Source organism: Chelonoidis abingdonii, chromosome 21, assembly GCF_003597395.2.
Source record: "Chelonoidis abingdonii isolate Lonesome George chromosome 21, CheloAbing_2.0, whole genome shotgun sequence".
NCBI lineage: Eukaryota > Metazoa > Chordata > Testudines > Testudinidae > Chelonoidis > Chelonoidis abingdonii.
In genome coordinates this window covers 1592169-1606041 of record NC_133789.1, presented here as the reverse complement: position 1 = coordinate 1606041, position 13873 = coordinate 1592169, and the positions used below count along the sequence as shown (strand labels likewise).

The 13873-nt window shown below is 65.0% G+C and overlaps 2 protein-coding genes across 2 annotated transcripts in view; both read right to left on the bottom strand.

Annotated features, from left to right (window-relative positions):
• Positions 1–3101: 3101 nt before the first annotated feature.
• On the bottom strand, positions 3102–5404 carry HCRT (hypocretin neuropeptide precursor). The gene is made up of 2 exons (XM_032788911.2): positions 5117–5404; positions 3102–3603 (listed from the first exon to the last, which is right to left on the bottom strand). The coding sequence occupies exons 1-2, from the start codon at positions 5177–5179 to the stop codon at positions 3157–3159; spliced, it is 510 nt and encodes a 169-aa protein (XP_032644802.1). The 5' UTR covers positions 5180–5404; the 3' UTR covers positions 3102–3156.
• Positions 5405–8198: 2794 nt separating this feature from the next.
• LOC116829863 (inactive phospholipase C-like protein 2) overlaps positions 8199–13873 on the bottom strand; it is a 12697-nt gene continuing 7022 nt past the window's right edge. The window contains exons 3-5 of the mRNA XM_075059720.1: positions 12728–13456; positions 12268–12377; positions 8199–8503 (exon numbers count right to left, since the gene is read on the bottom strand). Coding sequence (XP_074915821.1) covers positions 8318–8503; positions 12268–12377; positions 12728–13456 — 1025 coding nt within the window. The 3' untranslated portion in view covers positions 8199–8317. The remainder of the gene's footprint in view (positions 8504–12267; positions 12378–12727; positions 13457–13873) is intronic.

The following is a 13873-nucleotide window of genomic DNA, read 5'->3' as shown; positions in this document are numbered from 1 at the left end:
TTGGGTCTCCTGCACAGGGCTAGAGTCCCTCCTGCCCCCCCCCCCCATGGATCTGGAAAGGGCTGAGTCCCTCCTGTCCGTCCGTCCCCATGGATCTGGAAAGGGCTGAGTCCCTCCTGCCCCCCCATGGATCTGGAAAGGGCTGAGTCCCTCTTGCCCCCCCCTTGGATCTGGAAAGGGCTGAGTCCCTCCTGTCCCTCCCCCCCTGGATCTGGAAAGGGCTGCGTCCCTCCAGTCCCCCCCTCCATGAATCTGGAAAGGGCTAAGTCCCTCCTGCCCCACTCATGGATCTGGAAAGGGCTGAGTCCTTCTTGCCCCCCCATGGATCTGGAAAGGGCTGAGTCCCTCCTGCACCCTCCCCCATGGATCTGGAAAGGGCTGAGTCCCTCCTGTCCCTCCTGCCCCACCCATGGATCTGGAAAGGGCTGAGTCCCTCCTGCCCCCCCATGGATCTGGAAAGGGCTGAGTCCCTCCTGTCCCTCCTGCCCCACCCATGGATCTGGAAAGGGCTGAGTCTCTCCTGCCCCCCCATGGATCTGGAAAGGGATGTGTTGGGGATCAGCGCACAGAGCTGGGAGTCAGGATCTGGCTTCTATTCTCCAGCCTGGCACCAACTGCCTGGATGAGTGCAGGCAAGTTACTTCCCTGTTCCGGGCTTCAGCTCCCCCCAGCGCTCGCTGAGGTGTGAAATGGTTCCTTGCTCCTGGGCTGGCCCGTGCAATGCAGGCGGGAGGGGGTGGCTGAAAGCAAGGACAGAGTTCCAGCCTCCGTCATGACCCTCCTGGTTGTTTTACTCTGCCCCGCGCCAGTCGCTGCTGACGCCCCTTCCTCCGAGAGCTCTGGCCCAGGGCAGAGGCATCAGTGTCATTCTGGGCCTGATTTTCAGAGCTGCTGAGCACCTGTGGTTCCCCCGTTGTCTGTGGGAACTCCAGGGGTCTCAGTGCTTCTGAAACGCAGGGCAATTTATTTCGAATGCTGGGCCAGGACTGAGCCTGCAAAGGCAGGTCCGTACACACCCCTCAGTCCACAGCAGATCTCCCATCAGTAACAATACAAGCGATGAGGAGAATGATGAGGGTGGTTGGCCCAATGCTGGGAGTGGGGCGGATATGTGGGGCCCTAATGTGGTCACTAAACTTCTACCTAGTAAAGTTACTGGTGCATCTGCCATCACTGAGATCTCTTGGGTGCTGCAGCCGGCCCAGGGGTCAGCTGCATTTAACCTGAGTTGCTCACACACTTGCAGTGGTTGTGCACCAGGCAATTGGTCACCCATGTTACATCATAATCTGGTCTGACGGTGACGTAATTAGATTTAAGAGTTACTGCCGCATTTCCTAGAGCTGTTGTCTCAGTCTGGCTGCAGAGTCAGGCAGCCAGAACTGTGTTGGCTAGATACCCATCACCTTTGGAAGATTTTCCTCGTAGCCATAAAGACTCGAGACAGCCGTGTTGCTTCACTGAAAACTTGCAGTGTGCTGCCCCTGAACCCCAGATTAATATCTTGTGTGGGCAGGTACAGAGCTCAGGGCTTGAAGACCTCTGGTCTAATAGTCTGAGCCAGCACAGAACTAGGAGCCTCGATCTCCTGTGTTCAAAGCAGGACTCCGACAATGACTCCCCGGGTGACCTTGGGCAAGTCACATCCCTGTTCTCTGCCTCAGTTTCCCCCCAAATGGGGCTCTCTTTATCTGCTCCACAGGGCTGCAGGGATGGATGGGGATGAAGCCTTGGAAGGTGGTACGTGCTGAGGACGGTTACACTTTTGCAGCTCTTTAACCCTGTACCCTCTGGCAGGGCCATGATCCACCCCTGCAGGTGGACCGGTGGGCACGGTCTTCTCTTCCTTTCCCCTCCACCCCCCACCGCTGCATTGCTGTCAGTAGGGCCAGCTGCAGGCGGGCTGATGTCACCCGCTCTGATCTGCAGCTGGTTGCGGGTCCGGGCCTGCCAGAGCCGGAGGGAGGGGGCTAGGGAGCAATGCTGCAGCCCAGGTAGGAGGTGGCTCTGGGCTGGCGGTAGGGGGCAGGGGTGGGCAGTGATGTGGGGCGCGGTGGAGGGAGGTGGTGGGGCCTGCAGTTGCAGAGGACACCTGCAGAGGTAGGTGCTAACGTGGTTGTGAGCTGCTAGTTCCCCTGCTGGGAGCAATACAGTAAAAAAAAAATGAGGGGGCACAGCTTTTTGGCACCCCCAAATCTTGGTGCCCTGGGCAGCTGCATAGTTCACCTGGGGTTACATCGGCCCTGCTGCAGGGGGTGGAGCAGGCAGGGCAGGGCCGGGGAACCAGGGTCTTGCTAACTGTAAGGGGGGGGGGTGTTTGCTTCCCCAGGCTCAAGGGCTGGGGGCTGCTCTTGTCCCCCCACCCTCGGCCCAGGGCAGACTTGTGAGTCTGTGCGCAGCAGCAACCCAGCACAGCGGGCCCAGTTTTTTTTTCGACACTGCCCTCTGGCTGCCAGCGCTAGGGGGTGGGAGCCGTTCAGACACCGAGCAATAGACTGGAGCATCTGCTGCATAAATCAGATGCTGCGAGCCGCAGACCACCGGCCCGGGAACCCCGGCCGTGGCCCTGCTGCCAGCTGGTGGGAGAACAGCCCCCGGGTGCCTGCAGTGGGAATGCAGGGTGCTCCTGGCTCAGGCCGGAGCCATCCCAGCCAGGACCATGCAGCCAACTCACCCGCTCCCAGGCCTGCCTGGCCTTGCACAGCGTTCAGCCTGCCAGCCAAGGGGGGGTGATTCCCTGTGAGCGCAGCTCATTGGCAAACCGGCTCCCAGGCTCCTTCGATATTTCTCGAGAGACCCTCCCCTTAGCCATGGGCTCTGGCAGCAGTCCCCCCTCCCCGCCGGGAGAGCTGCCATGTGCTGAGCTCGCCCCACTCAGGGTGGTCCAGCACCGCCTCCCTTCTGCCCCAGCCCAGGCAGCAGGGCTCAAACCTGGGCCACCAGGCCCCCCTACCCACATGACAGCAGCTGGCTGCTGGAGCCGCTGGCCAGCCCCCCCGGGCACCCCATCTCTCCCCCCCCGCCGCAGCGTTCCTGGGAGACAACATGCCAAGCAGACAGCTGTGAGCCTCAGGCTGGGGTTTATTTGTAAACGACCCGTGGTGCCCGCAGTCATCGAGAGTCCCCGTGGTTCCTCCCTGCCCCTCCCCGGCCACTTCAGGAAAAGCTCTTTGCAGCCCCCCCGCTCCGGCCCTTGGCAGAGTCCTTGTCCAGCTGTCCCTGGGACTCCCTGGTGCTGGCAGGCTCAGTGTTGGCGGCACACATGGCTGGAGGCAGCAGGACGTCCATGCTGGGGGAGACGGCCTGGCAGGCTGAGGCTGGCTGCTCTGGCACCAGCTGTGCCCGCTTGCCCATGGTGAGGATGCCGGCGGCGTGCTTGCCCGAGCCGTGCAGCAGGCGGTAGAGCTGGCTCTGGAAGGCCCGCGAGCTGCTCTTCCTCTTACCCAGCGTGAGGATGCCGGTGGCGTGGTTGCCCAAGCCATGCAGCAGGTCATAGACACGGCAGGGGCAGGTCTTCTGGCGGCAGCACATGGGCACGCTCTGCCGGGGTGCAGCCAGGGAGCAGAGCAGTGCCAGGAGCAGGAGGCAGGAGGCCCTGTGGAGCTGCGGGCGCGAGAGGCAGGCATTAGTGCAGGGACAGGCTGGCACTGATGGGGTTAAACCCGAGACACCGCAGCCCCCCTCTGCCCCAGGCTGTGGATCTCAGAGCCAAGCTGCAAAGAAGCTGTATCCCCCTCAAAGGAGCTGCCAGGCTGGCTCAGTCCAGGGGCCCACCTAGCTTGGTGTCCTGGCTCTGACAGCCCCAGCAAGATGCCCTCCAGTGCTGAGCTGCCCAGCTCCGGGAGCCCTGCCCTGACTCCATTACTGACAGGTCGGCTGGTGCCCAGCAACCAGCCCAGCCCAGCCTGGGGGGGCAACAAGCCCCCTCCCCCCACCTCGCAGGCCCAGCCCCACCTTCTCCCAGCAAACCCCACGTGGGCGCCACCTCACTGCCCTGCCCCACTGTGAACTCTCAGCAAATGGTTCCCCTAAAAGACCCAGCACGCCCCAGTCTCCCATAGCCACCCCCCAGCCGGCATCCCAGCAGTAGCTAATCACACCTCACCACACCCCTCTGCACTAGCTGGGCTGCATGACCCTCCCACGGCAGCACTAGAACCCAGGAGTCCTGACCCCTTGCCCCCACCGCCCTCCCAGAGCCAGGCCTAGCACCCAGGAGTCCTGCCTGGCACACGCCCTTTGCACAGGCCCTGGCAACCTGCTCCAGAATCCAAGCCAAAGGGACCAGACACACACCGTCCCCTGCCCTTCACCCCATGGCAACACTGCAGCCTCCGCCCCTTTCCATACAGGAGAAACAGCCACGGCTGCAATTAGCGCTAATTGGCCCCCTGGCTGGCAGAGGGTGCGTCATGGAGACCAAGCTGCCCCCAGGGACCCGTCCAGGTGAGGCGGGACTGGTGCAGGTGGGACGCTCACCCTGGTTTGTGCATGGCTGGCGGGGTCAAATGTAACAGCTGCTGGGTCTCCCTTAAACACTGAGCGGGACTTGGTTCTGCAACACCCGGTGCTGAGCCAGCCTAGTGACCTCGTGCAACACCCGTGCAACGCACCACGGTGCTGAGCGGGGAACAGTTCACGCAGCGGACGCAGGGCCACAGGTACCAGGCCGGGCAGAGCCAGGCCCAGCGTGCAGCCTTAGGAGGTGGTTTCACCTTACAGCTTCCCCAAGCAGGTCTTGGCCTCCCCAGCTCCAGGGCTAGTGTGGCAAGGGATGGGGCGTCTCGGTGGGTTCTGGGACCCCACTGGGATCAGGAGAGACACCGGGAAGGGACAAAGCAGATGCCATTTGCACCCCAGCCTGCATCACCTGAGGGCAGGATGGGCTGGGCTGGGCTCCTCCCCAGAGCTGCTCACCAAGGGGGTGCATAGGGTGGGGAGACATGCAGCCTGGGGTCCAAGGCCACCATCGCGCCGCCCCATCACCGTGCTCTGCTCCCCCTCCTGCTGCACGCCTCCCCCTCCCCAACTGTGCCCTTGCTGGCGCGAGACCTCCCTGGATTGCGGCCTCCCTTCTGCCCAGCCCAGCCCTGGCGGCCAGGCCCTGGCACAGTACCTTGGTGTTGGGCACCTCCATGGGTCTGAGGTGTCTGCGAGGACCTGAGCGAAGCTTTGGCATGACCCAGTGAGGAGCAGCGAAGCCCTGAGCTGCTCTCCCTGGCAGCCCAGGCTTTTATAGGGCTGGGCTGCCCCGCAGCTCAGTCCCAGGGGGCTGGGGCTGCAGGACGGGCCACGCTCCGGGAGACACGCGCCCATTGTTCCCCGTTGCCTGGAGATGGGCAAGGCCCGTTCCCTCATTTGTGGCTCCCCATTATGCGGTGGCCGGAGCCAAGCGGCTGGTGGTCGTGCGGGATGGAGACGGGCTGCGTAGCCGGGCACTAATGAGCCTGTAACTTCCAAAGGAATCTGCCAGCCCACACGGCACAAAGCTGCTGGAAGGTCAGCAGCAGGGGGGGAAGGGGAGACAGGGCCCCATTAGGCTAATTACCTGGCCCCAACAAAGGGTGCCTGGCAGCGGAGCTGCATCTGTCCCTGGCGTGTCAGAGGTGCTGGCATGGCCGCACGTGGCTGCGGCACGGTGCATCGCCAAGCCCCCCGAGAGCCAGGCACTGCAGACAGAGACTGCAGGGGGAGAGTCCGCCCCCCAGTGATGCTGGAACATGTTTTAAGGGGGGCACTGGTGATGGAAACCCCCGATTTGGGTTATTATTTCTCCAAGCCAGGGGCAGCACCACTGCCCACCCCGCATTTCCAGCCCCAAACAAGGCCCCTGCTCAGCCCTGGGGCCCCGTCAGTCCTCACCCTGCCTGTGGGTCAGGCCCCGAGGCCTGGGAGAGGCAGCCACAGCTCAGGCCAAGAATCTCCACTGTCACGCCCAGGCCGGCATCTGTGCCCAGCCATGGGCACCTTGCTGCAAGCTGGATGGCACTTGGGGAGCGGTGCAGGGGGTGCTCCTGGAGACAGGCTGCTCAGTCCCATGGCATGGGGCAAACCCTTTATCCCCCCTCTCCAGGCCTCCCCACTGCATCCAGATGGGCCATGGCAGTGTGGGGGCTCCCCACAGCTCCTGCCTCCGCCATAGACCCCCGCTGCACTCACCCCTTGCACAGCTCCCCCAGGCTGCCTGGCCACAGGCCACTGCTCAGTTGTGGCTGAGGTCACAGCTCAGGGGTGAAACATGCTGTTTTCACGTGGCACTAGGTACCGTCCCCAGGGTGCTGGCCCAGCCCCCAGCTACTGACAGCATCCCAGGCTGCATGGGCCCATAGGAGCCACCCAGCGCTGGCGGAAGCAATTTCCTTGGTGGGGCCTGGCCCTCCCTGGAGGCCAAGCTCTCCCCTGGCCCAGCCCCAACTAATGGCACGGGACACACCTGTGTCCACTAGCCCTGAGCTGGCCCCACAGGCGGGGCTGCAGGGGGCTTTGGCTGGAGGCGTCTGGCTGATCCGGGGCCGTCGCAGTGGTGGCGTGGGGAGGCGGGAGGGCTGTCCGTGCAGCGCGCAGGCTGCTGGGACTAGGAGCCCTAGCTTGAGTCTGGTGTTGTGAGAAATGAGCCCTGGCAGACCACGCTCTGCAGACATCCCCTGAGAGTCAATGACGCTTGCAGCAACTGGGGGGCGGGGGGGGGGGTGTTTCCATCCCAGGGCAGATGACAGTGGGTAAATCGCCAAGGCCACGGGCCAGGGTTTTGCCAGCAAAGCAGCCCAGTTGGCAGGAGTCCCATCCGCAGGTGGTGCTTGGGGAGGGCACCTGGCATGCCGGCTACTCTGAGCAGGCCAGAGAGCGGGTCCAGGAGCCCAGGCGGGGCCGAGTCCCAGCTGCAAATGGCTGCACCTCCGGCTGCTCCTTCCCTGGGCCCAGTGTCCGGACCCAGCCGCTGCCTCCTTCCTGGGCCCATTCAGGGACATCATACGGTCACCAGGTGAGCAGCGCGTGTCCTCCCCCACGGGGAGGGGGCCTGTAGAGCCTGTGCCCCAAGGCTGCCCCATGCCGGGCCCAGCCTGGCTCTGGGTGGCGAAGGGCCAGGTTTGCCCCGTGACTCCATGGAGCTGAGCTCCCCTAGACCCAGCTGCCCATCTCGGGTGTGCAGCTGGCCCCCGCCCTGCCCCACTCAGAGCCCCACAGACAAACAGCAGCCGCTGCACCAGCTTGGGGTTTGCTCTTTATAACGCAGCAGCTTCCACCCTGCTCTGACCACACAGTGGTGGGCAGGGGGCTGCTCCCAGCTCCTGCTGCCTGGGCAAAAACCCCACCCAGCCCAGGGCTGGTTTCTGGGGATCTCGCTGGGCCAGGCAGCCCCCTATTGCCCTGGGACTCCACCCTGCCAGCAGGACCCTTGGGACTACGCCTGACCCCCTGCCCAGCCCCACGGCCAGGCCCCTGCTCCAGGCTGCACTCACCAGCTCGGCCCTGGGCCCTGACCCCCAGGTGGGACTGGAGAGGCAGCCCACGAGCCAGGGCACAGCTGCTGGCTTCCTGGCCCCGGAGCCCCATCCAGGAACGTTCAGGGGGCCCTGCGACTCTCTGTAACGCGCTGGCCTCACCCCGCAGGGCAGATGCAGCCGATGCCCTCCGCCGGGGGTACCATCGCGGGACGACACCAACTCCCCACACGACGGTACCAACCCACTGCATCTGCACTGCGGGGGGGAGGGGGGCAGCTGCAGCCCTGGGGGGCAGGGGATTTTTCACAGCTGAGCATTGCAGCTACATCAACCTAACCTCTCAGAGTACAGCAGCCCCCCACAATACACAACACACACACACACCCCGGCCCAGCCACATACAGCAGGACAGAGATGCTCCTTCAGCAAGCGCAGTCCGAGCAGGACCCGGGCTGTGGGGAGGCTCTGGGGGCTCAGGGCACCAGTATGATGGTGAGAGACAGGCTGGAGCCGACCTGGCCCCTCTCTCACTCCCAGCACCTCGTCCCACAGTAGGTTCCTGCAGGTCCCAAATTCCCAAGCCCAATCCCTGCCTGAAACAACCCCCTCAGCCCAGCCCGAGGGCGCAGCCCAGGGCCAGGCAGAGTGATAACCCTGCCCCCACCCGAATCACCAGTCTGGATTGCCCTGGGACGGCCCGTGCAGCCCCCCCACCCCCTGGCCGGGCTCCTGTTTTCCACACACACAGCCAATGGTCCAGGAGTTCTGGAGCCTGGGGCCGTACAATCCTGGGTGCGTGGCAGGGGCGCTGGGGGCTCCGGGCGATGGAGGAGCCGCGGGCTCAGTCCTGGCCCCCATGCCCTGCCCCGCGGTCAGCAGGACCCGGTGTCGCTGCCTCCTTCTGTCTCAGAGATGGGCTCCAGGGGGGTCCGGGCCCGGCCAAGGTCGGGGGAGGCAGAGCCGTTCCTTCCGATGCCACACGACTGTCCCGCGTTGTGGATCTGCCACAGGTTGTCCAGAGCTTCCGCCTTGGCCTGCTTCAGGAGATCTGCCTGGCCCTGCAGCGGGGAAAGGCCAAAGGTCAGGGGTGTGTGGGGTGGGGGGACCCCATCAGCACCCAATGGGCACCCCCACCCTCAGGGCTGGAGCCAGCAGAGGCCTGGGGGCTGGCTCCTTCGAGGTCTCTGTGCTCTGGGGGAGCAGCCTGGACCCAGAGGCACCCCGCTCCTGCAGCGGCTGGAGAACGAGGGGCAGGGGCTCCCCCCACCAGTGGGAACTGGTCCCTGGGCTGTGGGGAGAGGGGCCCAGGTTGTGACACGCAGAGACCCTAACCCAGCCGACCTGTCCCCCCTCCCCAGGCAGAGTCACTGCTCAGGAGCGACCCCCTAAAGCACAAACCCCACCCCATGAGATGAGCAGCCTCCCCCCGTCCCAGCCCTGCCTGGGGGCCAGACGGGAGCAGAGTGATCCTCTTGTCTGACCTCCTGCACCGACCCTCGGCCCCCTCACTCCTGCAAGAGACCCCTTGCCTCCGGCTGAGTCCCTGAATCCTCGGATCACAGGTCAGTCATGCGGCAGCAAATCCCCCTTTCACACCTATGGCACAGTCAGCTCCTCCCCCCGCAGGCATTCAGGTCAGCACAGACTGGAATCCCACCCACCCATGGCCTCTGTGGGGTGAACAGGGGGCAGGGGTATCTCAGCCCGGTCCCCCGGTGGGAAAAGTGGCACCAAGAGCTGAGAGCTGGTGATAAAAGCTGAGATCTGAACGGGCCTCCCTGCAGAGTGTGGGCCAGGGAGCCTCCCTGCTGCGGGTCCAGCACGCTCGGTCCCTATGGACCCTGAGCAGAGCTGAGACACCCCACACCTGGCAGGACATGGGCCTGAAAGGATCACACGACGCCGCGTCCCTCCCCCTCTCACGTACGTGGGCCACGGGGGTCACCTGCCCAGCCCCACCCGGCCCCCTTGGCCGCGCACTAGCCCCTTTGGGCTACTGCTCTGGTGCCATCAGGAGTCCACTCTGGGTACTGCAGCTTTGTGCCTCCCTGTCCAAGCCCCAGCTGGTTCCCTGGGCAGGCAGCGTCCAGCAGGAGGCAGCGTTTCCACGCCCAGCGGGTGGGGTGTCGCGGTGTGGTGTGGTGCTGACTCCACAGGGCCCCTGTCCGGGCAGAGCACCGAGAACCAGCCAGAACGCAGAGCCCGGCCATCGGCACGGTGCTGGGACCCCCCCACACCCCTGAGCTGGAGGAGCAGCTCCCTTCGCTGGTGGCAGCAGCAGGCTGTTCTCCCCTCTGCGGGCAGCCACGGGCACACGCTCGCCGCAGACCTGCCCATCCAGCGTCCCACAATTTGTACCGGGGGTAGGCGAGAGCCATAGAACCAAACTAAACCCTGTATATGATGGAAAGCCCATCGAGCCAGGGGTGCGGCAGCTCCCCCTGTTCCAGCCGCTGCCCCTGTGGCACTGCCCCATACTCTCCCCGGCTCAGCACCACAAGGCCCCTTAGCCATCGCCCAGCTCTGAGGGACGCTCACTCCCCACAATGGCCTCTGCCCCACACAGCCCCTAGATGGCAGCACGGGATCACCGCACCACGGTCCCAACACTGACGGCTCCCACAGGAGCAGGGCCTGCATCTCCCCAGGGCCCACCCTACACCCAGAGCAATGGGGCCCCGGTCCAGACCCAGGCAGCGCAGAGCCCAGTCCAGGGGGCACAGAGCTGTCACCTGTGTGTGCCCTACAGCCCGCTACACACACCACACCTGTGCACGCCCCCGGCCCTGCAGCCCATCACACACACACATCTGTGCACGCTCACGGCCTTCAACCCGCCACACACACCACACACCTGTGCACACCCACAGCCCTACACACACACCACACCTGTGTGCACCCGTGGCCCTACAGCCCGCCACACACACCACACCTGTGCACGCTCACGGCCTTCAACCCACCACACACACCACACCTGTGCACGCCTGTGGCCCTACAGCCCATCACACACACACACCTGTGCACGCTCACAGCCTTCAACCCGCCACACACACACCTGTGCACGCCTGCGGCCCTACAGCCCATCACACACACACACCTGTGCACGCCTGCGGCCCTACACACACACACCTGTGCACGCCTGCAGCCCTACAGCCCATCACACACACACACACCTGTGCACGCTCACGGCCTTGAACCCGCCACACACACACCTGTGCATGCCTGCGGCCCTACAGCCCATCACACACACACACTTGCGCGTGCTCATGGCCTTCAACCCGCCACACACACACCTGTGCACACCCGTGGCCCTACAGCCTGCCACACACACCAAACCTGTGCACACCTGCAGCCTTCAACCCGCCACACACACCACACCTGTGCATGCCCGCGGCCCTACAGCCCATCACACATACACACCTGTGCACGCCCACGGCCCTACACACACACCACACTTGTGCACGCCTGTGGCCCTAAAGCCCACCACACACACCACACACCTGTGCACACCTATGGCCCTACACACACACACACACACACCTGTGCACGCTCACGGCCTTCAACCCACCACACACACCACACACCTGTGCACACTCACAGCCCTACACACACACACCACACCAGTGCATGCCCACAGCCCTACAGCCTGCCACACACACACACCTGTGCACACTCGTGGCCCTCGTCGATTTAGCTCTTCCATGGCAGCTGGCGCTGCAGGCCCTGCAGGACTCGCTGAAGCAGGCTCTGTCCTAGCAAAGGGCGAAGGAAGCTGGCCGAGGGGGCCAGTAATGGCTGCAGGGTCCCACTACGCTGGCCGTGGCTGGAGGCTGCTCCGGGGGATTTCTGCACCCACTCCCCACACAGAGGTTGGGATCCGCCTGATGTCCTCGGCCACCACCGGGCCCAGCTGTGCCTACTCACTGGGCGACAGCCCTGCGGGCGCTGGAGCAGCTGGGAATGGCTCTCAGGGAGCTGAAGCCACTGAGCCTCACGGGAGTCGAGTGACCCAGGTGCTGGGGTGGGCTGGGGGAACGTAGCCGACAGGCCCTGGCCACCAACAATGCCCCTTTGTCTGCAGCCTGGACTGCGTCCAGCCCCGCTGGCCCTGCTCCCTGGCAGGCTCAGCTCTGCCACGTGAACCAGCACCAAGCAGGGCCCAGGGCAAGGCTAGGCTGGGAGCCAGGGGAAGGCAGACAATCTGTCCCGGGTCCCAAGATCAACAGGGACAGGAGGGCACTGCAGGCAGCTGGGACCATCCTGGCAGGATGCACAGGGGCAGCTGCCAGCGCTAGCACCGCAAGAGGGGAGCGGCAGGCCTGGGTTCCATTCCTGGATCCGCCACTGGCTCTGTGTGGCCTTAAGGAATTTCCTGCCCAGTGCCTCAGTTTCCCCCTAGGAGAGCAGGGATAACACCCTCCCTGTGAGCATGTGAATCTGGCCGGTTTGCTACGTGCAGAGGCGACGTGAACGCTCAGCATGGGCATCGCTCTCCTGGGTGTCACGGCCCAGCACTCCGAGCAGCAGAGGAAACAGCGTCACGTGGCGCGGTCTGGCGTCCCACCGCCCCCAGAGTGTCACCCCGTCAGGCCAGCCTCAGCCCTCGCCCGTCCTAGGTACAGGTGGGGAAACAGACCCAGGAGGGGATGGGCCCCAGGGAGTCCGGTGGCAGAGCTGGGACCAGCGATCCCAGCTCTCGGTCCCATTGGTCCTCAGGCTCCAGGGCTCCTTTAACACAAGGGAAACTGAGTCAAGGGAAAACCACAGCAGGCGAGAATCTAGAGGGAGTCACCCAACCCCAGCAGCCAGGCCCTGGCGTTACCTTCAGCACCGTGATGTTCCAGGCAAAGCTCTCCAGGGCCTTCTGCAGCTTCCTGCCCTTCAGCCCCTCCTTGGCCTCGAGGCGGTGCAGCTCCTTGTGGAAATCCATCCCTGGGGAGCGGAGCAGAGGGGAGCTGTCACGCCGAACTGGGTGGGGGAACACAGCAAAGCCAGCGGCAGGGTGCCCAGGGCTGGCTCCATATGGTGAGTGCCCTGCGCTGCTCGCTGGCGCCCCGGCGGCACAAGGAGCCCCCCTGCGGAGTCGCTGCCCGAGAACAGCACCCCGTGCACAGCCCGTGGGCGGGGAGAGCAGGGGGGCAGACAGCCCACGCCAGGCCGGTGAGCTCTGCTGGCAGGGGGCTGGGGTCAAGAGAGATCCAGCACTGCACCTCACTCGCGCAGCTCTAAGGAGCTGGAAACAAGGGAATTCCCTGTCACAAAGGGGGGCCCCAGTAACGCACCCCTAGGGCACCGGTGCAGCCACAGTGCAAGTCGGAGCAGTCCCAGAGCCCAGGGACGTCCGACGCCCGGCTCAGTGGGTCCAAAGGCTGGGACAGGCGTGATCCCAGCCAGCCGCAGGGCCCAGGTGGCAGCTGTCACCACCCCTGCGGGGAGCAGCAGCAGGTTCCCGTGGGCATGGGGTGGGCAGCACCCTGCAGGCAGGGACGGGGTGCACGTGGGAGACCCGGGCTCTGACTGCCAGGAACTGCAATGGCAGCACCATGGGATGGTGGCTGGGGGGCCTGTGCCCCAGGGAGCAGGCGGGCGGGCAAGCTCCAGGGCTGAGCCACTTAGTGAGGAGTCGCCCCAGGGGTGGCACCATGCCTGATCTGAGCCCTTGGCTGGGCAGATGGTGCCACTGGCCCAGTGGGGTCTGCCCAGGCCGTGCTGCTGGGGGGGGCTCTGCGTGGGGGGGGACAAGGTGCAGCGGCCCCAGCAGGAGCCTTTCTCACAGACTCGCTGGCCTCCCACGCCCGAGCCAGCAGCTTCCGGCTGTTTCCTGGCGCCCTCCGTGCCGGGGAGAAGGGAATGGCCTCGGGCGCCAGTGGGGGAGGGAGCAGCCAAGGCCGCCCCCGTCCCCAACCCTGTGCTGAGCGAGGAGCCTGGGAGTCGCCTGCAGAACTGCCCCCCCCGCCCCCCGGGTACTGGCACAGCCGTGACACTGCCTGAGGGGGAGGGGATCCCACAGGCTGAGGGCACCAATGCGCTAATGAAGGGAGAGCTCGGTGACCCCCAAAGACCCCCCCTCCCTGTGGGAGCTCACGCAGGGCCCTGCCTGCCCCCCCCATGGCTCCCCCTTCATTAGTGCAAGGCTCCGGCTCATTATCTCTGCTGACGCTGATGGGAAACGACCGCGCCAGCCTCCCGGGGCGTAGGGGGGCAGGGCTGGGAGCCCCAGCAATTGCCTGGTGCAACAGGCCCTGGGATGGGGGGTGCAGCCAGCACCACGCATGGTCTCGTAGTGCCCCCCCCGGGCAGTGGAGGGAGACTGCTCAGGGGCCGTGGGGCACGGCGGGCCGTGGGGCACGGGGCATCTTTCCTTCACCGCCTGCCAAGCCGCTCAGCGTCTGCAGCCAAGAGCGCTACAGGGGCTACCCAGCACAGGC

Bases quoted from the DNA above. Each gene is read 5' to 3' on its own strand.
- HCRT (XM_032788911.2), bottom strand. From the start codon at position 5,179: ATGCCAAAGCTTCGCTCAGGTCCTCGCAGACACCTCAGACCCATGGAG. The intron at 3,604-5,116 runs GTACTGTGCCAG...TCGCGCCCGCAG, and splicing joins TGGAGGTGCCCAACACCAAG to CTCCACAGGGCCTCCTGCCT.